General features: G+C 45.3%; 1 protein-coding gene across 1 annotated transcript in view; it reads left to right on the forward strand.

Annotated features, from left to right (window-relative positions):
* The first annotated feature begins 14,338 nt into the window (after window positions 1–14,338).
* LOC146354133 (sulfhydryl oxidase 1-like) overlaps window positions 14,339–26,902 on the forward strand; it is a 42,313-nt gene continuing 29,749 nt past the window's right edge. Inside the window, exons 1-6 of the mRNA XM_084838256.1 lie at window positions 14,339–15,062; window positions 16,813–16,913; window positions 18,372–18,420; window positions 21,169–21,274; window positions 21,562–21,640; window positions 26,371–26,516. Of these exons, the coding sequence (XP_084694382.1) occupies window positions 14,423–15,062; window positions 16,813–16,913; window positions 18,372–18,420; window positions 21,169–21,274; window positions 21,562–21,640; window positions 26,371–26,516 (1,121 nt within the window). The 5' untranslated portion in view covers window positions 14,339–14,422. The remainder of the gene's footprint in view (window positions 15,063–16,812; window positions 16,914–18,371; window positions 18,421–21,168; window positions 21,275–21,561; window positions 21,641–26,370; window positions 26,517–26,902) is intronic.

The following is a 26,902-nucleotide window of genomic DNA, read 5'->3' on the forward strand; positions in this document are numbered from 1 at the left end:
TTGAAACAGATGGTGATCAGGAAGTTGTCTTGCAGTGCCCAAAGAGCATCCTGTGTCTCCCCAGGACATCACATAAAGGTCTGTGTCCCTTATAGCCCATGACTTTGATTGGAATTCTGTCCTACTCTCATCTTTCTAGAACTCTGAGTAATCAGGAAAAGTTGAGGACATTGTGACACAGGCATATAGTTCGTTACAGATTTGTTTTCACTCTGATAAAGCATAAACATTGGATTACTATGCCACAGCCCTGTACTGGTGTGTTCCTTCTATTTGTACTCCAAGTAAACATAGCAAGTGTGTTTCTCCTTTACCCAGCCATGTAATAAAACCTAGGGAGGTGGTGGGCTCTCCCACACTGGAGGCATTCAAGATGAGGATGGCCAGCCACCTGTCAGGAATTCTCTGAGTCTGACTTGGATTCCAGCATTGAGCAGGGGTTGGACTCGATGGTGTTGTAGGCCCCTTCCAACCCTACTATTCTATGATTCTATGCTGTCTCTGTATTTTTTTGACTTGCAATAAATATTGCAAAACAACATCTTGCACCCTTTTTTCCTATGCCAAGGGGAAATATCCCTTGTGAGTAGACCTCTGCCCAACACTGTTTTCCATGGAGGCCTGCCCATGGGACCCAAAACTGTTAGTTTTTCTGTCTACCTTCTGTGGCCTCTCTCATGACATAGGTCCAGTTGTATGAATCATTTCTTCATCCTCCTTAAAAGGACTTGCTTGGCCACTCTGGGCTCATACCTATAATGGTATGGAAAGTTGGCCCAATGTGCATTTGCAGTGCCAGTATTGTTTCAATGTGACCTATTGACAGCCAATCACTGGCTGCTTTTGAAGGGGGGGGGCTGAGATTTGCATCTTCCCGTAAGTCACTCAGTGTAATTCACCATAGACAAATGCTGCATTCTGTATGTATCCCCAAAGCACAATCACTGAATTGCACAGGTCTAAGATGGTGGATACCAGTCTTTGTAGCAGCACATCTGAAAAGGATGTTGGCAATGTTCCCCAAACTGAATGCTTGTTAGCCAAAGGACATTTATCACAAAAATGCATTTTAATTGATAATGTCCTTAAATTTTTGCTAGACTTTGATACAGCCCTCCAGTTTGCTCTTTAGAATGTGGTGCTGCACTTGGTCCTCTTTTTCTCTTCTACTGATTCCACAGGGAGGGCCCTGACAAACAACCATCCATTTGCGCAGCAAATTCCCATTGATCTATCTGAACTGATTTCTTTGTAGACATGGTGGGAAACCTGTGGCCCTTACAACTCCCAGGAGTCGCAGCTAATATTACCAGTGGTGAGGGATGAAAGGAGTTGCAGGCCACTGCATCTGGAGGGCAACCAGTTGCAAGCCCATGCTTTAAAGAAACTGGTTGTAAGGCCACTTCTAGAAAAAGTAGGGTGGGGGGGGGGACTGGGTTCAAACCAGTGTAGAAAACAATGGGCAAGACTGCAACATTAGCTGGACTGGCTGCCAGTCTTTTTTTAATGGCAGAATTATACAAAACCTCATCTATAAAGCTGTAAATGGCTTATGGCCAGGGGGATGTCTCCATGACCATGGAAGGAGAAGGGAATGGTGGCTTACCTGGATTTTCCTAGGAATTGGCTTTGGTCCACGCAGGGCTCCATGAACAGATGCATAGTACCAGTATAAGTTGCTTCACAGAACATACTTCTGGGGGGAGGGGTTGGACTGAATGTCATCTGACTGGCAGGGGCTGCTCAACCAATAAGAGAGGCTTCCCCCCCCTCCATCCAGGCTCCCCCCTTTCTCTTTCAATAAAATCCTGGGAGGTTTCCTCCCAAGTCTCGACAAAAATCACTCTCCTTCTCTCTCCCCCCCCCACACTGGATTAATTACTTCCTTACAGCAACAATCATTAAAGGAACAGTGTTCTCCCTCCCCTGAAGCTGCCGATGTTGCATATAATCTCCTTCTCTCTGTCCCCCACCCTCCATTAATTACCTTCTTAAAGCAGCAATCATTAAAGGAACACAGTGTTCTCCCTCCACTGAAGCTGCCAATGCTGCAAACAATTGAAGCTTTGAAGCTCCGCATTAATTAAATATTTCAATGCATGGCAATCTCAGTAACTTCAGGAGTGCACATTTCAGGAACAAGCCTCATTGACCAAATGGGTTACTTCTGAGTAGACACACATATGTTTGTGCTTGGAAAGACAGGGATGGGAAACACAGGGATGGGAAACCAGCCCCCTTTCTAATCCGATGCTGTGCAGGTATGAATTAGTTGATTCCAAATGGCAATAAACCAAACAATAGAGAATCACAGCTTCAAGATAGCACTGTTCAGGCTTTAGGGAATTGGTGCTTTAAAAAGTGCTATTTCAATTGTGGGGATCTCTGTAAATTCTGAAGTGCACATTCAGGGGACAATCATCATTGACCACAATGGGAGTTATTTCTGAGTAGACACTAATTGGTTTGCATTGGGAGACACAGGGACGGGAAACACAGGAACAGGAAGCACCCCTTGACTAGGATCATGGTGAAAGGCACACCCCTGGGCAGGGCTAGCATACCCAGTGTAAATGTGGGGGGTGGGGCACACAACAACTATACTGTGAAGAACCCGACTTAAGGAAAAGAACTGGACTTAAAGTAGTCTCAAGAAATCCAGTTTTTCTGCAAGAAGCCCCAGGGTGGCTGCAGGATGGCCATGACATCATGTAGCCAAAACAACCTCCAAAGGAGACAGCTCACAGCAAATCAACCATGGAGACACAGTCCAGGATGTCTGAAGGACCACACCACCCGATATTAACCTGGCCATGCTTTAAGATATCCTTTGGAGGCCCTATGTCCCACCACAAAGAGTGGGTAGTTGGGTGCGAGAGTGGGAGAATTGCTTCTCTGTGGCAGCACTCTCGTTGTGAAATTTGGGCGCTTAGTTTTTCAGACCTGGGTGGTCTTTCCCCCTGCCCCCACATAGCTATTTGGTAGTTTAAAATATATTTGCTCTGCACTCCATCTCTAAGATTTCTGCCTCCTCTTAACTGTGCGGTGCGTCACGTGTTAGCCATATTTGCCCACATGATACCCACCCATTATTTGTTCGAGTTCTATAAAATTGCAACCTGTCGCAGTATGAGTGTTATGGCACCACGCCCAGGCAACCATAGGTGGCTATGTGTGTCACTCCCAGGTGCTCCTGACTCGCTCCATCCCCCCACTGCTGCCCTGTACCTGTACTGCTGCTCCAAAGCACTGTTCTGCCCAAGAGGTGTGTGTATCAACTGATGGGCGCCCCTGTGTAACAACAGCAACAGCAAGGACAGGATGGTGTTGGTGGAAGCAGAAACAGTTTATTAAGCAGCAATAGAATCAGGGGAGTGCTGCTGCTACCAGCAGCACCTGTTCACACATCTCTCACAAAGCACAACATTCCTCATATGCTGGCCTGGCCTGCCTTGCCATGAACATTAATTCGGGTGAGGTGCTGGCAGTAATATGGCTGCAGTCCTGCTGCAGCAAACATCCACACTTCAAACACCCCCGACTACCACGTTTGTTATAGCCTTTTGCACCTGCTCCCCATCCTGGGCATGCCTGATAATATACGGTCACTATTCCCCCTCATACAATGGCAATACCAAATCTTCCTGAGCAGGCACCAATTCTTGCAGTGCATGGCCCCAGGACTCACATATGTTGTGGAGAACAACACACACAGTGATCACTGCTGCCAAGTTCTCCTCTGCCACAGGCAAGAGAGTAGTTAAGCCCCTCTGCTCAGCCTTGAGTCTGCCAAATGCTCAATCCACCACATTCTAGCAGTGTTACATTTTTTGTTAAACATCTGGTGCCTCTGGTCCAGGTTCCCACCATATGGTTTCGTTGGTCATTTGTGCATGGGGCAGGCACCATCAGACAGACTAAGAGATGGTATCCGAACGCCTGCAACTGTGATGGTGGGGTTGCCCAGCACAGATGTCCCATCTGTGGCTTCACGGCCTGGTCCAGTACAGAGTTTATGAATACAAAGGCATTGTGGTTTTTCCCATTCCAGACCACCTCAGTGTCTATAAAATGCCCAGTGTTCTTGCAGTGCAATGGAATTAAAGCTCTTCTGGTTAATATATTCTTCCACTTTGGCAGTGGGTACACAAATGGGAATGTATATGCCATGGAGAGCACTCACATAATGAGGAAATCTGAATCCCACAAAGTCATCCACAATCTGCATAAGGGAAACAGGTACAAGGGGAAAAAATCATTTACTAGAGCAGAGAAATGGAATGAAAATTGTGCGTAAGAACTGTCTTTTTTTTTTAAAGGCCAGGGAAAGAAAGGCTGAATTTTAAAAAATGGTTTCATAAACAAAATCCAAAAACAAATGGAATTTATTGATTTATTTAAAAAAAGTTTATGTATGTTTTTTTTAATGGTTAAGCAAAAAGCTAAATTTCTCTCTCTTTTCATAAATAACATCCTTACAATTAAGTCACATAATAAACATGTTAAGCCAGTAGTTACAATCATTTAAAAATAAATTTACCTATCAATCATACATGGGCATAAATGTCAATTTTTCATCACATGAAAATGGCTCTGTCCAGCCTAACCATCAGCTTCTGCTTCTGAAAGACAGAAGACAATGCAGCAAGACAGAGTAAAGCAGAAAGAAGCAAAATTGGAAAGAAAAAGAGAATACAACATTTTCCATTGTGCATCTTCTGGTATTATCATTCTAAGGCTGCAATCCTAATACACACTTACCTGCAAGTAAGCCCTATTGAACTCAATGGAATTTATTCCTAAGGAGACATCTATAGGATTGTGCTATCCACCTCTAATGACCATGGGAGCTGACCTTAAGAAAGACCCAATATGGGTAATACTGTAAAGACATTCCATTTACAGGTTAAAAAGAAAGAAAGAAAGAAAGAGAGAGAGAGAGAGAGAGAGAGCAAGCAAGCAAGCAGCAAGCAAGCAAGCAAGCAAGCATGCCAAACACATACATTGAAAGAAAGAGATGTGAACACTGCTTGTAAAAATGAAACAGGCAAAAAGAAGTACTGGGAGGACCAGGTGTATATCCCCTGCTATAATACAACCCATCTCCTAAGTCCCTCTTCCCTAACCTGGCACCCACCAGATGTGCTGGACCGTAACTCCTATAAGGCACAAGATTGGGGAAGGTTGTGTAAAGTGACCATTCCAGAGGAAATGTTTTTCTCCTAATGGTCAAATAAGTAATGGGTATTTTCCCTAATTATCTTTGTTCCTGGTTATCTCTGTGTACAGGTCATTCATCTGAAGACCACTGATTAGAGGTCATGTGGTTCCATGTTCACAGCACCATGCTGTTCCCTCCTCTATTTGCTTATTCCAAGGACAGTATTTTAGATTCTCTCTCTGCAGGACCTATTTGCTACACTCCATACCTTCTGCAAGAAATTATTGTGTTGCTACCACTTTGTGAGAGAAGGGTCTGGGTGCCAATGATGAAGGGTCAAAGCAACCCCAGCGTAAGCACCCAGTGATCACTTAATTTACTACTCATGTGAAATGCATGAACATGTATCCCCTATACCTTAATCTGTGCAGTTGTAAACATTGTGAAGTTTAGTTACTCGTCAAGGTCCTTAATAGGCAGTATGTTGTATTTCCCAAAATAGGTTTGCTGATATCAGGATACACATCAAAATGATTGGTGAATGACTGTCAGTTTCTCTTTTGGTATTTCTGTGGCCTGATACACATATGTACTCTACACTGATCCCTTGATGACTGTAACAGTAAGTGCTGAGTGAAATGTATGACTTGGTCATCATAGATATACCTCAAATGGATTGTTAATTTCACCATCCATCATCAGCCATCCTCTCAAATGCTGACTCAATTCAGGCGCCATGTATCCAAGCCTCCAAATAATTACCTTGTGGTGGTCCCCCAGTATGACAATCTTGTGTAGAAGGAGATGCTCAATAGCAAAGCAGACCAAGTACTATTTTTCCAGCTGTGGCCGTCCCCAGCCTGAACTATGTGGCAAGCTCATGGCAGCCACCTTAACTGGACAGCCACCTTACAGCTATAGCCACACACTCTTCAGTGGAGATAGGTTCATGCATGATTGCTCTCTGCCTCTGCAGCTGTGGATGGAGTAGCACTACAAATTCAAAAAAGGTCACTGTGGGCATGTGGAATTCCACTAGCCATCACTCATCACCCCCAAACCCCAAAGCATCTGTGTACTACCCTGTGGAGGCTGGTGGCTCCGATGTCAGTGAGCAGTGAATCTGCTCCAGGTTTCAGTCAGAACCAGTCAGAACTCTAAAGGAGCTCTCCACCACCTTGGATAGTTCCTTTAGGGTTCTGACTGAAACCTGGGGCAGATTCACCACCCCACTGACATTGGAGCCACCAGCCTCCACTGGTACCACCAGTGCCTATTTTTAGGCTCGCCCCATCACCAACATGGCAGAGGGCCAGAGGCAAGCATTGCTAAAGCAGCAGCCGGGCTAGCAGTACATGTTTTAGTAGGCATTCTCCGAGAACAACTGATGTGGATCAATCCACACCTCTGCTTGCTAAAATGGGGGTTCATGGATGAGAGAATAAACTGCCTCCCCTGGCTCAGGTTCCGCAGAAGCATTTTGCACTGCAGAGCTTTGTTGTTGTTCAGTTGTTCAGTCGTGTCCGACTCTTCGTGACCCCATGGACCAGAGCACACCAGGCCTTCCTGTCCTGCGCTCTCTCCCGGAGCGTGCTCAAGTTCATATCTATTGCATCGGTGATGCTATCTAGCCATCTCATCCTCTGCTGTCCCCTTCTCCTTTTGCCTTCAATCTTTCCCAGAATCAGGGTCTTTTCCAGTGACTTTTCTCTTCGCATTAGGTGGCCAAAATATTTGAGCTTCAGCTTCACTATCTGTCCTTCCAATGAGCAGTCAGGGTTGATTTCCTTTAGGATTGACTGATTGGACCTCCTTGCAGTCCAGGGGACTCGTAAGAGTCTTCTCCAGCACCACAGTTCGAAAGCATCAATTCTTCGGCGCTCAGCCTTCCTTATAGTCCAGCTGTCACAGCCATACATTACTACTGGGAAAACCATAGCTTTGATTATACGAACCTTTGTCAGCAAGGTGATGTCTCTGCTTCTTATTCTGCTGACTAGGTTTGCCATAGCTTTCCTCCCAAGGAGCAAACATCTTTTAATTTCATGGCTACAGTCACCGTCTGCAGTGATCTTAGAACCCAAGAAAATAAAATCTGTCACTGCTTCCATTTCTTCCCCTTCTATATGCCAGGAAGTGATGGGGCCAAGATGCCATGATCTTCGTTTTTTTAATGTTGAGTTTCAAACCAGCTTTTGCACTCTCCACTTTCACCCTCAACAAGAGGCTCTTTAGATCCTCTTCACTTTCTGCCATTAGGGTGGTATCGTCTGCAAATCTGAGGTTGTTGATAATTCTCCCGGCAATCTTAATTCCGACCTGTGATTCATCCAACCCAGCATTTCTCATGATGTACTCTGCATATAAATTAAATAAGCAGGGCGACAATATGCAGCCTTGTTGTACTCCTTTCCCAATTTTGAACCAATCAGTTGTTCCATGTCTGGTTCTTACTGTTGCTTCTTGACCCTCATACAGGTTTCTCAGGAGACAGGTAAGGTGGTCTGGTACTCCCATCTCTTTAAAAATTTGCCACAGTTTGTTGTGATCCACACAATCAAAGGCTTTAGCGTAGTCAATGAAGCAGAAATAGACGCTTTTCTGGAATTCTCTTGCTTTCTCCATGATCCAGCGAATGTTGGCGATTTGATCTGTAGTTCCTCTGCCTCTTCAAAACCTAGCTTGTACTTCCGGTAGTTCTTGGTTCGCATACTGCTGAAGCCTAGCTTGTAGGATTTTGAGCATAATCTTGCTGGCATGTGAAATGAGCGCAACTGTACGGTAGTTTGAACACTCTTTGGCATTGCCCTTCTTTGGAATTGGAATGTAAACTGACCTTTTCCAGTCTTGTGGCCATTGTTGAATGTTCCAAATTTGTTGGCATATTGAGTACAGCACTTTAACAGCATCATCTGTTAGGATTTTAAATAGCTCAGCTGGAATACTGTCATCTCCGCTAGCTTTGTTGTTAGTAATGCTTCCTAAGGCCCACTTGACTTCACTCTTTAGGATGTCCAGCTCAAGTTCAGTGACCGCACTATCATGGCTATCAGGGACATTCAGATCTTTCCTGTATAGTTCTTCTGTGTATTCTTGCCACCTCTTCTTACTCTCATCTGCTTCTGTTAGGTCCCTGCCTTCTTTGTCCTTTATCATGCCCATCTTTGCACAAAACGTTCCCTTGAGATCTCCGATTTTCTTGAAGAGATCTGTAGTCTTTTCCCATTCTATTATTTTCCTTGATTTCTTTGCATTGTTCATTTAAGAAGGCCTTCTTGTCTCTCCTTGCTATTCTCTGAAAATCTGCATTCAGTTGGGTATATCTTCCCCTTTCTCCCTTGCTTTTCGCTTCCTTTCTTAGCTACTTGTAAAGCCTCATCAGACAGCCACTTGGCTTTCTTGCATTTCTTTTTCTTTGGGATGGATTGAGTTGCTGCCTCCTGAACAATGTTACGGACCTCCGTCCATAGTTCCTCAGGCACTCTGTCAGGTCTAATCCCTGAAATCTATTCCTCACCTCCACTGAATATTCATAAGGGATATGATTTAGGTCATACCTGAATGGTTTAGTGGTTTTCCCTACATTCTTCAATTTTAGCTGAAATTTTGCAATAAGAAGCTCATGATCTGAGCCACAGTCAGCTCCAGGTCTTGTTTTTACTGACTGTATAGAGCTTCTCCATCTTTGGCTGCAAAGGACATAATCAATCTGATTTCGATATTGACTATCTGGTGATGTCCACGTGTAGAGTCGCCTCTTGTGCTGTTGGAAAAGAGTGTTTGCTCTGATCAGCGTGTTCTCTTGGCAAAACTCTATTAGCCTTTGTCCTGCTTCATTTTGTACACCAAGGCCATGCTTACCTATTATCCCAGTTATTTCTTGACTTCCTACTTTAGCATTCCAATCCCCTATGATGAAGAAGTCATCTTTTTTTGGTGTTAGTTCTAGAAGGTGTTGTAGGTCTTTATAGAACCCATCAACCTCAGTTTCTTTGGCTTCAGTGGTTGGGGCATAGACTTGAATTACTGTGATGTTGAATGGTTTGCCTTGGATTCGTACTGAGATCATTCCATCATTTTTGGAATTGTACCCCAGTACTGCTTTTCCCACCCTTTTGTTGACTATGAGTGCTACTCCATTTCTTCTAAGGGATTCTTGCCCACAGTAGTAGATATGATGGCCAGCTGAATTAAATTCCCCCATGCCTGTCCATTTTAGTTTGCTGATTCCCAAGATGTCGATGTTCAATCTTGCCATCTCATGTTTGACCACCTCCAGCTTACCTTGATTCATTGACCTTACATTCCATGTTCCTAAACAATATTGTTCTTTACAGCATCAGACTTGCTTTTCACCACCAGACACATCCACAGCTGAGTGTCCTTTCGGCTTTGGCCCAGCCACTTCACTCTTTCTGGCGCTACTTGGAAATACCCTCTGCTCTTCCCCAGTAGTATATTGGACACCTTCTGACCTGAGGGGCTCATCTTCCGGCGTCATATCTTTTAGCCGTGTGATACGTTGCATGGGGTTTTCTTGGCAAGAATACTGGAGTGGGTTGCCATTTCCTTCTCCAGTGGACCACATTTTGTCAGAACTCTCCACCATGACCTGTCCGTCTTGGGTGGCCCTGCCCGGCATAGCTTATGGCTTCACTGAGTTACACAAGCCCCTTCGCCACAACAAGGCAGTGATCCTTGAAGGGGACACTGCAGAGCAATAACATCCAAAACACATATCAAGAGTCTGAGATGACATTTCAGAAACAGGAGTAAAGAACACAGCTCCATCACAATCCAGATAAACTGATCTATTCCACTCTGCAACGGCACTTCCACCACAGAAGTGGAAATGAAGGAAGGTAAGGCAAACTTCCAGTATGAAGATCTTGCACACTTCCTGCTGTTAAACTGCACGCGCAGAGCAGGAAGGAAAGGCAAACTGCCAGTGTGAAGATTTTGCATGCTTCCTGCTTTTGTTTATTTATTTTGTGTGTGCGCAGACGGCTTAGACTCACCTGCCCACCTCCCAGTACAGAATGCAGAATTGGGATTAGTAAATGGACAGTGGAGGGGCAGGGAAGGGGAGGATTACAGTCAGGAATTACAACCCCGATATTTTCCCAGCCCATGAATGTGGATGACTGTTTGTGGTACATGCCAGAATAGCATAATTGGTGGGAAATGGGAACCTTCTGCAAGGTGGAAAAGAATAGTAAAATAACACATTTTTCCACTTTTTTAAAAGGTGCAAACTGACAACCCCCCCCCCCAAAAGGCTACTATCTGATTGAGCTCTGCGAGCAAGAGAGCATTTCTTGCTCCATAAGCATCTTAGGGTGCTGGCTGTCATCCTGGAGATCTAATATGATAGCAGTGTGCTTTGGCTGTAGTTGGAGTGATTAAGCTGTACCTCCACTATGCTCAACCTGTATGCAAATAAATACAAAATGCAATAAGCCACCAGTGTCCTCCTTCCAAAGAGAACCAAACCTTGGCAAGCATTGTACACCTGGAACTTCTCATCAGTCAAAGAAGTGGGGTGAGCAACAAAGAATGTTGATCTTTGGAGTATATCTTCACTAAGGGTCCCAACCTAATTGGACCCATGGGTGCATTTGGGAATTGGTGATACTGCTGTGGGCACCACCACAAAATGCCTGATCAGTGGGTCACCACTTTGGTGTCTACCTTTGATCTATGGATCTTAGGCTGCATCTTATTCAGCAAAAACTTTGTGCATATTTGACACCACAATTTCACTTTAATAAGGGATTGTCGAATTCAGCTAATTGCTGGACGTGCAATACAGCTAATGCTTCTTTTAAACATATGTTTTGGCAATGTCCAGTAGTTGCTTCTTTCTGTGGGGAGGTTATCACACAGAAAAATTTTGTACTGGAACAGTCTTTAATATTCACTGACGTGCACGTTCTTTTAAATTATTTACCTGCTTCATGGAAATTAACAAATGGTCAGCGTAAATGGATTCTCTACACCCTTTTGACAGAAAAACTAATATTACAACATTGGAAGGATAAACACTCACCTCCTATAATGCAATAGATTGAGGACCTTACAACACTTTCAATATTTTAAAGGGTGGCATATAGACATCACCTTCAAATGGATACTTATTTAGATGTTTGGTCCACTTTAGTTGCAACCCATGTATAATTGCCAGAAAGCTGTATGCATTTCATACAAATCCATGTATATATATTTTAAAAATAGGAAAAATTAAAAAAAATATGATGCCCATGGGCACCACATTCAGGGGCTGTGGGCATCATGGTGCCCATGGGTGCCACATTGGGGACCTGTCATCTACACTACAGACTCAATTTAGTTTAACAGTAATCTCCCCCTTCAGCAAAAGGCAAACTGCTGCAAAGGTAGTTATGGGCTCAACAGGGGGAAGCAAAGCTGGTTATCTTTAGGCATCACTTGCCATCCTTTACAGTGGCACTCCAATGGGTCACTAGTAAGACAAATTAGATGGTTGTCTAGTTGTTCTAGCTTTATCACTGGGCTTAGACCCATTCTAAAATATCCAATTGATCTGTACTCAGTGCAGTTGGAGGAGTCTTCTTGTCAAAAATGTAGAGAACTTTATTTTATGAGGCACTGAATAAATTTGATTGATTGATTAACTGGGATACCAAGCCACAACTCTGCCAGCTTCCAGTCTCTGCCCACCTAATACTTGGAGAGGGTTGGCACATACTTTTGCTGTGCTCAGGGGACCAAGGCAGTGATGTGGGATGAGATAAGCTTATTAAAACTCCACCTCTCCCAGGTCAAAACACACAGATGAATTAACCAACACATTTGTTTTACCAACAAGCATAAAGAACATAATAGTTCAGTCAAGTAAATAAAAAGAAAATGTTCTGACCTCTCATATTTGCTCTAGCTGGTAGAAGAGGCAGTTAGGTCATTGCTTATTTTGGGGCTAGAGGAATAAAAGGCAATCATTGAGTTAGAAATCAAGAGCCTCTCTCTGTCTTCCTGGCAGAAGAGGCATCATAGATTCCAGTGAGCATCACTTCCAGGAACTCCAAACTGAAGATAATTAACGCAAGTCTTGTGTGTACGCTTATAGGAACTGGCCTGAGAAATGGATGCAGTGGCATAACCTGCATTAGGATATAGGGCAGCAGGGGTGAACCAAAGTTCACCACAGTGCCAGCTCCAGGTTTGGGAAGCCCTGAGGTGGACCCCTTCCTTCCCATTGCCTACTCATTCCCCCTTTTCTTCTTCAGGACCCAGTCCTGACTGCCGCCAAAAGGGAAAGGGGAGGAGCGGCTGCTGTTCCCCCTCACTCCTATCACCCGTTCATTTGCTTGTGCTTTCCCTCTGGGCCAGAGGGAGAGAGCAGGTGAGGCAGCAATGGCAAGAGGAGCAGCTGCACTGCCAGGGGATCCTGGCGGCCTGCCCTAGGCCCCGTGATGAGGCAGGGGTCCCGGCAGATGCCTGACGATACTGCCCCCTTTGGAAGGCAGGCAGGTGGAGTGCTGTGGTGGCCCAGAAATCAGACAGAACTGTATGTGTAGCCCCCCGAGGGATGCCTGGCTCAAAGCCCTTTCTGGCCCTTCGGAGCTGCCACAGGGGACCAAAGGGTTTTGGCCTGAGGGGATTGGGAGAAAGGCCTGGGGAGAGTCTGAGGAGAGTATAAACAGAACGAGAGAGGAAGGAGGAGAGTCTGAGGAGGCGGCACAGAAGCCTTGTTCAGGAGTTAAGGCCATTCAGAGAAGAGTGTGGAGGAGAGAGCAGCTGCCTGCTGCCTTCTGCCCTCACACAGCATCCACAGCCAGGGCCTGACACAGAGAGGGAGACTTCAGCTGTACCTCAGGTCAAGACTATGTAGCCAGAGCCAGGGCTGAGAAACACTAAGTACTCACCTAAGAGTGACTAAATGACTAGACTCCATCGCCTCCTATTTGTATACCTGTGTTGTTCCTCTTGCTTCCTCCCCTCTTCCCTGCTCCCTGTGAAATCCTAGTTCTTGCATTTTCTATTCTATTATGTTTCCCACTGTTTTTCTCCCTACCTCTTTTCAGGAAATGTGTTGGCTGGAGGCACTATGCACTATTTTGGCCCCCACACACCCAGCATTTCCCCCCTCATCCATCCCACTACAGTTTGAAGCTAGGTAATTTCTACAGATTAACCTGTTATATCCTTTACCATCTAAAACCATCAAATGGCAATTCTCAGGGTCTTTGGGGAAAACACGATAATTCTAAACCGTGCAAAATTTCTTGATTTGCCAAGTGTCACTCAACCCAGAATTTGGAAGCATATAGGACTTGGTGACTTGCCACACCACCCATATATTATTCATACTAACTATACCATATATTCAGTAATGAAGGGTGCAATCCTATACATGTTCAGATACAGAGAAAAAAACCCTACGAGTCCCAGCATGAGGGGGCCGCTTAACAAGATCAGCCTCAGATGGCCTTCTCTCTGTCCCATCAGCCAGGACAGCTAGACTGGTGGGGACAAGGGAGAGGGCCTTTTCTGTGGTGGCCCCCACTCTGTGGAACTCCCTCCCTAGGGAACTCCGTCATGCCCCCTCTTTAATGAGCCTCCGTCGTGCATTAAAAATGTGGTTGTTCAGGCAGGCATTTGGGGTGGGTTCGGGTATTTTAGAAAATGTTTTTATTGTAGAATTTTATTGTTTTAAACTGTTTTTATTGTATGCTTGTACATCACCCAGAGTGGCTGGGTGACCAGCCAGATGGGCGATTAATAAATTTAATAATAAATAAATAAATGGATTCTGTCTAAACATGCATAGGATTGCGCCCTACACAGGAAAGAGGACAATAACAGAACAGTAACAGTTCTGCCCCTTCCCCCCTGCCTAAATAGGTAAGGTGATTAGAAACCTATTGGTGGAACACAGTGCACCAAGCTGTACATATAAACTGTGCTGCCCGATCCTTTGCACATTCTCTTGATGAAGAAAAACGCACGCACACACACACGCCGGTGAGTTCAGCAGGGCTCCCTCCCGAGGAAATGCACCCTCTTTCCCCTCTTCCTCCGGACCGCCCTTTCTTTTTCTCTCCCCTCTACAGCCCAGTTCACGGTGTGTTTCACTTTCACTTCGTCCTCTTGGCTTTCGATGCCACCGCTTCGGCCACCTTTGCAGAGGGCTCGCCTCGTCTTCCTTGCGCTCCGAAGACAACAGTCCATGCGCCGGGCGGCCCCCTCTGTCGGCGGGTCCTGCGATGCTTTGGGGCAAAGATGCCCCCTCGGGGTTTGGGCAGGGCAGGGAGGCGCTGGCCTGGCGCGCTCGGAGCAGCAGTTTGGCCAGCTGCTCCGAGCGCCTCCCTTCCCGGGCACGGGCAGGGGACGGCCCTCAGGCAGCGCTCCAGTCCCCGTGAGAGGGTCCAGCCCCCGCACTTGTTCTGCCGGCCCCCTCAGCGACTGTTTCGAGGAGGCTACGGTGAGGCCATGATCCGGATACGTCTGGGGGTGGGGGGAGATCCAGGGGTGGGGCTTGTGGGTAGTATTAGGGGCCCCCCGGCCGTCCCCCCTCATTCGCGCTCCGGCTTCCCGCGGCGTGCGCTTTCCCCCTTTTCATCGTCCGCGCTCTCGCCGATCGCCATGCTAGGGCGGCTCTCCCGAGCCCGGCCAGGGCTGCCGCCGCCCCCTTGCCTCCTTCTCCTTGCAGTCTCGGGCTCGCTGCTTTTGCCACTGTCCCAGGCATGTGGCTTCGTCCAGTATCAGCCCCACGACCTGGTGAAGGTGCTGGATGCAGACACGCTGAAAGGCCACATCTATTTCTCCCGCAGCGCCTGGGTGATCCAGTTTTATGCCCACTGGTGCGGCGACTCCGTCGCAGTGGCCCCCACCTGGCGAGCGCTGGCCAAAGACATCAAGGGTGAGTACACACGCGCCGGATTTCCGAATGGTGCTGGCTGGGCTCAAGAAGGCCGGCTTGCTGCCTGGGAGGTCGAGCCACCACTGAGGGGCCTTGAAATCCTGTCACACAATCTCTCCAATTTCAGAGGTGCCCTTGGTGGCTGAATGTGAGGGAAGATACTCTGCTCATGCTCAAAGGTGCTTTTTTTTCATTGTGTCATATGTTGTTTATCAGGGCTGTCACTGCAATTAAGCCCTGGTTAAAGAAACTATCATCCATCCCCAGCCCAGGGAGAACTGGGCTGGTGCTGCATCTTCAGGGCCACTTACATATTCCCTCTTCTCACTCAAACCTTGGGTTGCCAGCATGCTCTGTTCCTTGAGTTTCCAGTACCTGAGGACTCTGCTGTGTCAAGGGGTTGAATCACCCCTTCCTTTAGCTCCCCTGCTTGCATCGCAGAATCCCAGACTTATCTTGGCCTCCTAGAGCCTCTCTGGCCCCAACTACATGGCACCGCTTTGGTCCCCTAGCCTGTCGCAACTGCGCAGCAATGCGGCTTCGGATCACAGTGCCTTGTGATACACTCACGATGTACTGTGTGCTTCCCTAAGAGACTCGCCGTGTCCTCTTTTTTTTTGCCATTATACTAAAATGCGCAGCTATGCAGACCCATGAGTGTGGGTGTGCGAAACTTCAGTGACAGTTTTATGGCTCTGCTGTGTCTTTCTGACCCTGTTTTCAGTAAAAATTGGGTGTTTTGTGCTCCTTCATTTCCGCAGCATCAGTTTGTCAGTTCCCCAGCCTAAGACTCTCGTGACGGTTCGCACTCACAAGCGTGAGCACTACGTGCCTAGCCATCGCTCCAAAATGGTGGCTGGAGCGATGTTGTTCCTCCCCCAAGACCCCCCCTCCCCCCAGCCCTTGGGTACTGAGTCCGCAACCGTTGAGAAGATACGAAGCCACAAAGATGTGCAAAAGATGTGCAAAATTAAATAAATGATAACGTCCCTCTGTAACTGTGCAGCTGCGAAGGGATGGGGGAGCAAAGGGGCATTTGCCGCATCTGCATTCGCCCAGGGATGTAGCCAGTAACACTGACTGCTGTGCTTCCATCCAGGGATATGGGGAATTTCTCCACATTCCAAAACCGTACATGCCACCCCTGCGTGGAATTATGACACATCTCTGCTCTGGCCTTCTTTACTTCCATTAAGTCTGTGCTGGGGGTGGATATTCCCGCTGCATCTCAGTTCAGTCACTTGCAGTGCAGAGAGAGACGCAGCAGAATTGCCTGTTATTAATGGAGAATGTCCATTATGTCTCTGTACTTGTCATTTCTGCCGCAGGTTGTCTCAAACTTGGTGTTGAAGACCGCCAGACTAGTAGTTTGGGGAAAATTCAGACAGCCTTGACTGGGGCAGTCAGGGTTGCTAGGATAATCAGAATGCTGTCTGGATATATGACCTGGAGGGTGCCAAGTTGGGGAAGGGTTTTTTTGTCTGGCCAGATCTGAGCACTTCAGACAATGGCAGCGAGAGACCCTTCCGCTCACCTCTCTGTGACATTAAGACAGTTCAGCCAATCGGTCTCTGCCAGTGGCTTCACTACCAACAAAAAAATACACCATTGATAATATTCTTGTTTGTTTAAAATCTGCTCTGTTTAGTGGGTGCTCTTAACTTTGTCTTCTGTGAAAGAATAATCAGCTGTAGCCTATTAAATCTTCCCTGTCCACCCCATGTGACTTCATGTACACCTCTCTTTTCAGATTGGAGGCCTACTGTGAGGTTGGGTGTGATAGACTGTGATGAGATCTCCAATGAGAAAATATGTTTCAACTTTGGAATCAAGAAATACCCAACTTTGAAGGTAAAGATTAAGGAAAACATGGGGATGACATGTTACTGTAGTAGAACAGTACCGCTTTATTTATTGCCATCTTTTCAAATATGGAATATGACATGATAATATAAATTCCAGTTATTGTTCAGAGTTGGCTTCTCCGTCTTTATGTTTTATCTGTTTATTTGCTTTAAAAGAACAATAACAAAATCTTAATAAAAATCACATATATCAAAGTCTTACGTCTTAATGCAAGTTAGTAATTTCATGAATCATCTCTAAGCAATATCTTACATTTTCATTACGTTTGGTTCTATTCCAATATCTAATGAAGCTATGTCAACATTCTTAATGATGTCTTTTGATTGGATTTTTATTTTTTCCCATAACATTTTCAAATATGTAAGTTTAATACATCTGCATCTTCCCATGCTGTTCATTTATTGTGGGTAAATTCTGCTGCATTCAGGAGCCCAGGGGTCCAACTCACTGTGCAGCATCCAGGAGACCAGAGGTCTAACTCACTGACTGGCAGCACTGGCTCCTGCTGTACCTGTGATCTCAACATACCCAGTTCTTCCTACCTTGCTTGTTTCCCCTGCCTGTGCATGGGGGCATGGCCCCTGCAGCTGTAGAATTCCTTCAGCTCTTTCCTTATTCGGAGTCCACTGGGTAGGTGTGTGACCTTCAGCATCCGTGCAAGATCTGTTTGGCACCAGGACTTGTGCCAGGAGGTGGTGTCCAGCACTGACCTGTGCTTCCCTTTGGCTCCAAGAGTTCCTACGCGCTCTTCTTTGTTCATCTTCCGTTGCAACACCTGGTCAGCATGATCCTAACATCTTCAAGGCAGAAACTGTTTAAATCTGTAACAATTTAGCTCTTCCGTGTCTGGAACGAGCGCACACAAGAAGGGACGCTCACTTTGTAGTCTACTTCGACTCCTCAAGGTTTCAAAATACATTAACAAGAGCAGCTTAAAATCCCACGGCAAGGCCTGGGCGAGATGTGTGCATAACACGTGTCCGGGGCTGACTCTAGGTTGCAGGGGGTCCTCAGCAAGTTGCCACGGGGTGGGCCCCCCCACTAGCCACACCACTGCCTGCTCAGGTGGGCTCATGTGTATGAACAGCGGTACTAGCCCTGCCCACTACCATTTGTTCTTTGCCTGATCCTAGCTGATTGCACCTTCGCTTGCCGGGGGAAATGAGCAACCAGCAAAGGCAGCTACGCACAGAACCTGCCACCGACCACCTGTTCTTGCTTGCAAATCAAGCAAAGAAAGGGAAAGAATGAGACTTTTTGGTAAAATGAAGAAGAACCCAGCTTGAGTTTGTTCAAAGAATGGCAGCATACTCTTTGTCAGCACCAGAGAGATGTGATCCCTGGGTTGCAACCTGGCATTGAGCGCCCTCACAGTGTATTGAAGCAGACTTCTAAAAGGACATTTAATAGCAACACCTGACATTCTGGTTTGTTTCCTTCCAGTTTTTCAAGCCTTTCTCCGAGCAACCTGATGATGGCATAAAGATCAACAGTATGTATCACGACATGAATTCTTATCTACATTTTCTACCAGCATCTAGAACTCTCACTACTGAGGACCCTATCAGTAGCTACTATTCTTGTTGTTTCTTGTTTGGTCACAACTTGAAATAATAAAATGTCCCTCCTCTGAAAATCAGTCACTTGGAGTTCGTTCATACTCTCACTTGGGGGTACAGAGATTCATAGATACACATGTAGCCCCCAAAAATCCATATCTAAATTAATACAGGTCATAGGAATATATGTTCTGGCCCTGAAATACTTGTTTAGGAAGACAAGATGTGAATCGGCTTCCTGACTTGGGTGTTACAGTCAAAATCTGCACATACACACAGAGTCATTTAAACATATGTTTTCATACATCTATGCATCTTTTGAATTTTTTAAAGCGCTGGTGAGTGTAGGCAGCTAGAACTTATGGTTCTAGATGCATTGTGGTGCTGGGTCCATTTTTGTCACCTCTTTAAGCATATGTACACCTCAGTCTTATAACTGACTTACAGTGTAATCCTATGCATGTCTACTTTATTTATTTATTTTATTTTATTTATTATTAAATTTATTAATCGCCCATCTGGCTGGTCACCCAGCCACTCTGGGCGATGTACAGCGTATAATAAAACAGTTTAAAACAATAAAATTCTACAATAAAAACATTTTCTAAAATACCCTAACCCACCCCAAATGCCTGCCTGAACAACCACGTCTTTAATGCACGGCAGAAGCTCATTAAAGAAGTACATCCCACTGAGCGCAGTGAAACATACATCCAGGTACTTAAGTATAGGATAACAGCCTTAATAGTCAGTTCCTCTCTCTAGGGAACTCAGGAGAGTATCATTTTGTCAAGTGCTTTGGAATCTTTAACAGAGAATTCTAAACAACCTCACAGAACATTTCTTGCAGTGTAGACAGACATACCTTTTATTTCCCTGGCATTAGTAGAGTGGGAGAGAAAATTGGAGGGTAGCACCTGAAAGACTGATGCTCAAAACAAAAGCAATAATTTATTACCACTCTGCAGTTTTCTGTATTTTGATCATAGTCTTCCCTATGGTCAAGAAGTCTTTGGGTATCTTACTCTGGAAAAGTATGTTCTTCGAGTGAGCTGTTTTAGCTGGTCCGTCAGAGTAACATACAGCAAGACCCTTTCCTGTGTTATCCAAATGCCTTGTTTCTGAATGTTAGGCCACTGTAAAAGGCACAGTAGGGTGGCCCCGTGCAAAAGAGGATAGGGTTCCTGCCTCGTTGCTAGCTGTGTAGAAGAAGGAATTTCAGCAGGTGTGGTTTGTATGGGAAGCTTTCTGATGCAGAACGTACGGCTGCAGGAGCCCTGGCTGCCGCTTTTCCTCTGGCCAATAGGTGGAGCCAGTTAAAAAGTTGATACTGGACATGATCTGCAAGGCAGCTGGGATTGCTAGTTCCAGCATTTTAGGACCCTGTGATTTGCCTCCTGCTAAACAGATAATTGCAGGAGCCCCTACAGCATTTCCTCTTTCTAATAGGCTTGTGTTGCTTTTCTGGAAGACCTTTATTGTGATTGGGCTTGTGAAGCTGAAGGGCAGCACCTAGCTACCCTCTCTTAGCAAAGTCCAGTAGTTGATAACTCCAGCACCTGAACTAGGTCAAACAGCTGTTTTTCCTTACATTATTTGAAAGTTTACAAAGTTCCACTCAAGAAAACTCTCCAGAGTGCCTCATGTTCTCTACATGGGGAATCCCCATTCAGGAGATAAAAAGAGGAGATATAATAACTTATTGGCAAGGAAGGGGCTGCAGCTCAGTGGCAGGGCCCCTGCTTTGCATGCAGAAGATCCCAGGTTCAATCCCCGGCATCTCCAGGTAGGGCTGGAAAAATGTCTGCCTGAAAGTAACCCTGGAGAGCTGCTGCCAGTCAGTGTCAACAGTATTGGCCTAGGGCCAATGGCCTGACTCAGTATGAGGCAGTTTCCTATATTCCTATGAGCTTTACAGGAACTAAGTGGGGAGTAGTTCCCTGGCTGTATTTTAGGGATGTTGTTGCTTTTGCAGTCTAGTGCTCTCTTTCTCATATTCAACAGGCAGCAGTTACTTTATCTCTAAACTCTTGGTTCTCAAACTGTGGATTGGGTCTCCTGGGGCAAGTTGAATGGCACTTTCAGAAGGTCATAGACCTGGGACAGTGATTTGCTACTGCTGCTGCTTGAAGACAAGCGTTTGCTGGGGGTTGCCCCCTCCCATCTCTCTTGACCCCTAACAGGAGTTCTGCAAGCAGAAGAAGATTTTGCTCGGTTTGCATCCTTCACATCAATGCCTAGAACAGTTAAATGGGCTGTCTTTGCAAGACAAGGGAGTGGTGTTGCTGTGGGGAGAAGAAGGTTAACACTCATCCCCAAATCTGTAAAATCTGTTCACCTGATTCACACATTTGGGTGTGTTGCACACTTTCCTGACAACAGTCAACAGCTGTAGGTTGGGTGTGGATACAAAAATGCAGAGTAAAGTGTAAAAGGTGTGTGTGTGTGTGTGTTTGTGTGTGTGTGTGTGTGTGTGTGTGTGTGTGTTTGTTTGTTTCACATCCAAACATTTAAGAAACTTTGTCCCATAATGATTCTTGGGAATCAAATATGGTAGAACCTTTTGCTGGCAAGCTGTTTTTGCTAGCACATGGTAACTGTTTGCTAGTGGCATGTGGGTTGGATAGCGCATTGTGGCCGACCTGGGAGTTCATTATAATTTGCTTTTATTGCCCACACAGGAACGGTGGATGACCTGCAGAGCCTGAGGGAAAGCATAATTACATTGGTAAAGAGTCATGAAAATGCATTCTTGACCCGTGACTCCCCAGAACTGATGCCGATCAGGTAACATAAGAGAAGACTATAACATGGAGCAGAACACTTAGGAATGTTCTAAAAATGCATTTTCTCTCTGTATTTCTGAATGCAGCTTTATTTTCCCTCACTGGACCACGCATCAGTGTGTCAAATCCAGTTAGACTGTGGGATCTTTACTTGGTTTATATCCAGGAAAAAATGCTGAGCAATTGGGAGGATCTCCTACAGTAGAATGAAGTTGGGAAGTCCAGAGTTTGCATAAAAGTAACAATCACAACTTTTGTTCAGTATGTGATTTTCTTTGTTGTTTGTAGTGCTAATGACTCCTTCCAGTTCCAGGAAAATAATGTGGCCCTGATATTTGAGGACAAAGACTCGTTTCTGGGCGGAGAGGTGACTCTTAATATTAATATAAGCATTGAAGCAAGCTTTCAAATACCTGCTTGCCTGGTTACCTGTGGGAATTAAGAATGAAAGCCAGGCTACAGCAGCCAGATGCAGAAGAGGGCAGGGCTTCTGCTCCTTTTAATAGTCATGCAGATAAGGGAGTTTCAGCAGCTGTAGCTTTCATGTCAAGCTATTCCTGCTAAAACTCCCTCTTCTGCACAGGGAGCCCAGCCTTCTTTTGCATCTGGCCACTCTACTCAAGCAACCAGATGATGACTGTTTACAAAACTTTACAAATGACTTAAGCTATGTGTGAACAGACAGGCGAATAAAAACAAAACAGTGGGCTTGTGACTTCTGTGGACATATTTGCAGGGTTGCATTCAGGGGTGCCTTGCTGCTTCTCTCTGCTGTCTTGCAGAAGGATGTCTCTCTGGAAATTTGACTATATGTGAACATAACAAGGCGGGGGCAGAGAAGGTGGGGTGAGATTAATTTGTGGTATTTGGGATTCAAAGGCTTATTTTACTGCAAGTAGGGATGTCAGAGAATTCTGCCACAGATCTCAGTGAAGCCGAATGCCAGTGCATTCGGCCCCCCGAAATCCGTGGCGGAACGAAGCCCTCTGCCCCACCACCCCGCGAAAGGCGCACGAAACAGAGCACTTACTTGCTGCCGTTCGCTTCCCCATTTAGGCCATGATGGGCTACGAAAAATTTACGTAGCCTATCATGGCAAAAAAAGGGAACGCAAATGGCGGCTGCCGTAGCCACCGCCATTTGTGTTCCTGTTTTTTTTGCCATGGTAGGCTACATAAATATTTACGTAGCCTATCATGGCCAAAAACATGAACGCAAATGGCAGCCGCCATAGCCGCCACCATTTGCGTCCACAGGCTCCAGACACCTGCGAATGCACCCGGCCAGCGGCTCCGCAGAGTTTCACCGCTGATTTCGGGGGGCCGAATGCGTTGGCACTTGGCCCCCCGAAGTTTCGGGGAGAAATTTTCCCCCATCTCTATTCTAAACTTTGACTGTTTCCAGGTTCTTGCTGTAACTTGCCTAGACTATCCTAGGAAACCAAACTTTGTTCCTTTCCCTATGGCGTGCCTGCCTTGAACTTGCAGTTAGGGATGCACGAAAGTCACTTACCTTTTTGCAGGGGTGATTCGCGGTAGGGGGGAGGCACTCCGTACCTCCCCCTGAAGAACCCATCATTTTATATCCTCTCTCCCAACCCCCATAATGCAGAATTCTCAGTGGTCACTGAGAGATCAGAACTCTTTCATGGGCCTCTTCTATCCCCATGATCAGTTGGCCTAATTTGGCCCTCACATATTGTGTTCTCATACAATGCAAATGTTATGGCTTGTCTGGACAAACTGGAGTTTGAACTAACCATGGTTTGTCTCAGTTCAAATTGAATGAGAAACTGCAATTAGTTTAAAACAGATGTTTCTGGTCTCCTCCTCAAAGCTAGCCACGCTGGAAGAAGAGAGGCAAGGTCTTACCTCTGTGACTGGTCAGATGAGGCCAATAAGCACTTCCTGAGGAGATGGGAAATCTCTGTAGGTCCTTGGTCATCTTCCTGCCTTGAAGGCAGGGTTTTCCTTCACAGCTCATTAATGAAAGTGAAAAATGAACACAAAGCCAAAACAAGAAAAGATAGGAACACAAAGAAGAACAAAAGCAAGCCATCATTGCATGAAGGCCACTGAACTAAAAAAGAAAGATAACTGAATTGGATCTAGGCCCCAGTTCAGACATTCTTTGGCTCTTTGTCCTCCTTTCTGGTTGCAGTTCTAAGGAGATAAGAGAACTCCTGTCTACTAGTGTTCTACACAATCAGTGGGGTTTATTGGCCTACCTTGATCTTGCTCTGGGAGAAAAAGGAGAAGAAGCTGCTGTTGCCACCAACACAGAGTTAGGGAGTCATTCAGGAGACTTATTTGCTAACCAGGGACCATCTAGAGGTATTTGTTGATTCTCTAGAACTCCAGATTTCAACTCTCATAAGCCCCTGCCACAATGGCCAATGGTCAGGAATGCTGGGATTTAAAGTCCAAAACATCTGGAGATCTATCTTCTGCCCATCCCTGCTCTAAAGGATGGTACATATATCTCTCCCAGAGATAATCCTTATATTGATTATAAAACTTACCTAATAATTGACTAATTTAATTATACCAGATCAGAAAGAGGGAGAGCACAGCAACTTTGATCTACACACTGGTAACCTCATGACTAGACTACTGTAATGCACTGTCTGTGGGGCTGCCCTCACACTTCATTCAGAAGCTGCAGTATGCATCAGTTAAGATGGTCAGTGAGACTCGGAGACATATGCATATTGCACCTGTGTTAAAAGAACTGCACAGACTGCCTATTAGCTACCAAGCTACGTTCAAGGTTCTGTTGTTGACATAGAAAGCCCTGAACAACTTGCGACCAGGATTCCTAGCAAACTGCCTCCCCCTAACTGCTGAGAACTTCAGGGGAGCCCTTATTGGTCATTCCATGATCAGTAGACTATCACCAGGGAATATCATAAATGAAAGCATTTTCAGTAGGGGGACCCACACTCCAGAACACTCTTCCACACATGGTTCAAGAGACAGAGACTATGGCAAGTTTCAAGTGCCTTTTGAGAATGTATCTGTTTACACAGGCTTTCCCTGGCTGTTCTCTTTTACAGTTGTCTTTGTTGTAAAGTTTTAATTACTTAATTTATATCATTTTTATTGTGTGACCTATGCATTTTAGTTTAAACCAGCTTAATTTAGTTTAAACTTTAGTTTAGTCTAAACTTAAAGATGCTATTATATGTAGTGCTGTTGTTGTTGTTGTTGTTGTTGAGGAAGAACACTAGCAAGATTAGAACAGTCATCTATAGTGTAAAATAAACAATTCAAGTCTCATATCATCATTACTAGATCGTCTATGGATGGTCTCCAATGTGGTGCCCATGGGCACCAGTTTTGCTTGCAGGTACCTGCCTTGAGGCCTGCCAGGATCCCTGCCCCTCCTAGTTTCTATTTTATTTTTTAAAATATTTTATTTCTAAACATTTAACTGGGAAGCTGGCATGCTGTAAAGTGGCGTGTGGGCCTCCAACACCATCTTTATTTCCAAGGATGCCTCTGGGCTGAGGTGGGCCCCAAAGGCATTCTTAGTAAACAAGCTGCAGCCCTGCACTTCATTTTGAAACAAGGGAGGGTGTTTTGCCTGTGTTGTGTATGTGTTTGCCTTGGTATGTGTTAGCTGATTGTTTTGTTTGTTTTGGGATGTGTGTGTGTTTTCCCTAGTTTTGAAGGTGGTGTTTTGCCTGTGTGTGTGTTGTGTTTCTGTGAGCATCACTAGTTTGCCTTCTGTAAAATGGAAATGTTGTGCTTTGTGGGAGCAAATATTTGATTTAACATTTAAGGCTCAGACTTCACCTCTACCTTGTATTCACTTCCTTGGCCAAGTTACTTATCTTTGTTCCTCCTCACTTTGCCTTCTGTGAAATGGGTACTGGAGCAGAAAACTGTGCATTCAAAAGAGGCATGTATACACTGAAGTACATGAAGATTACAAGCCCCAGGTGTATATCCTTATCCATAGCCTTGCAAACTACAGTGACCGGGTTCGCATGATCACAGCATGGTTAACAAGCCATGGTGGCTTCTTATCCCCACTGCACATGCTGGCTGAATTTCCCTAATTCCCCTCACTGGCACAGCTTGCCATGTCATCCAAGCCCATGCAGCAACTCTCAGATAACCCATGTGCTGTTCTTGGGTTATTTGAGTGTTCCTGCCCACTCCAAACAGGCCATGCCACCCAGGTTTGGATGGCATGGCAAAAAGTGCCAGCAAGCTTAATTAGGGAAATCCAGCTGGCATGCAGAGTGAGGAAAATATGCCACTGTGGCTTATCTCTCTCAGTGTGATTGTGTGAACAGGCCTACTGAGTGAACGCCAGATGTAGGTGGAACGCAACTCCCCTCCCTATTAGCTTAGTTTTCCATCCAACCAGCTCCCTCTAGTCCCAACATTCTCCCCTCTCTCAAAATCCCCTTGCTTTTCCTACTCCCATGAGTATTAGGAATTTTGCATTACCTAATCCTCTTCTCCTTGTACTATCATCCCAATCTACCCCTCCCCCCTGCAGAATGGACTGTTTGCACATGTCTGCAGACTCATGTTGGGTTTTAAGAACTGGCCTTGACAAGAACATAGCTAATTTTTGTAAACCACCCAGAGAGCTTCAGCTATTGGGCAGTATAGAAATGAAATAAATAAAATAAAAATAAAAATAAATAATTTCCCCATGCAGTGTACAATTCTCAAGGAAGACTTGCAGGTTCATTGTCGGTATTACACTTGAGTTTAAAATGTTATTGTTAACCAAGTTAATTTCTCCAAAATCAATGTGTGCATTTTAAATTCTTGTCTGTAATGAATAAATACGCCAAGTGTCATTACCCAAAAATGCTTGTGTGAGTGTGGATCCTTGGGTGGGAGGTCTTCTCTTAGCCATAGACACTCTAGGATCAATGTCTTAAAAGTCCCTGTTGGGTTTAATGAATGTGTATCTATGGGAATGTGAACAAGGGTATGCATATATCTGCACACATGGGAGCATATTTGGTAACATAATTCAATCAGGACATTAGAGGAGGAGAGATGGCACATAGCTGAAGAGATCAGCTCCATTCATAACTGTAACTAATGTAATATGTACCTCTGATCTTAGGTAATACTGGACATGGTCCAGTTTGCAAACATTACTGTGAGGAGAGTCCTGAAGGGTGATGAAAAGCTAGTGAGTGGATGTGATGTCATCACTTTCCCTTCTCTCTTCCTGCTTCTGAGCAAAGACTCTTGTGAACCCATCCTTCCGTGAGTTGCTGCTGTTTTCACAGTCTACCTACTTACATTTTCTGTTCTTATATAACAGTGTTTTCACTGTGCATAATCCATAATCATTTTAAAGCCCCTTACCTATTCATTCCTATTACATAGCCTGTAAACTGAAGGCTCAGAGATTATGAATACTCAAAGGCTAGCCCAAGGGAGTTTGTGTGCAGCCCAAGAAGAACATGTTGCTGTGAAAGCTCCATTCATGTTTGTGGGGCTTTATTTGTTGACTAATTCTTTTTTATTTTAAGAACATAATTATTTAATGGGCCAAACAGTGGAGATCCATGACATGTCCTGGTGATCCATTTGGGACTGGTATCGAATCAATTTGAGAAGGGGCCTTGCTGCAGTTAATGAAAATTGTT

Source organism: Heloderma suspectum, chromosome 2 (genome assembly GCF_057233095.1).
Source record: "Heloderma suspectum isolate Gila_16-S chromosome 2, 16-S_ref, whole genome shotgun sequence".
Lineage (NCBI taxonomy): Eukaryota > Metazoa > Chordata > Lepidosauria > Squamata > Helodermatidae > Heloderma > Heloderma suspectum.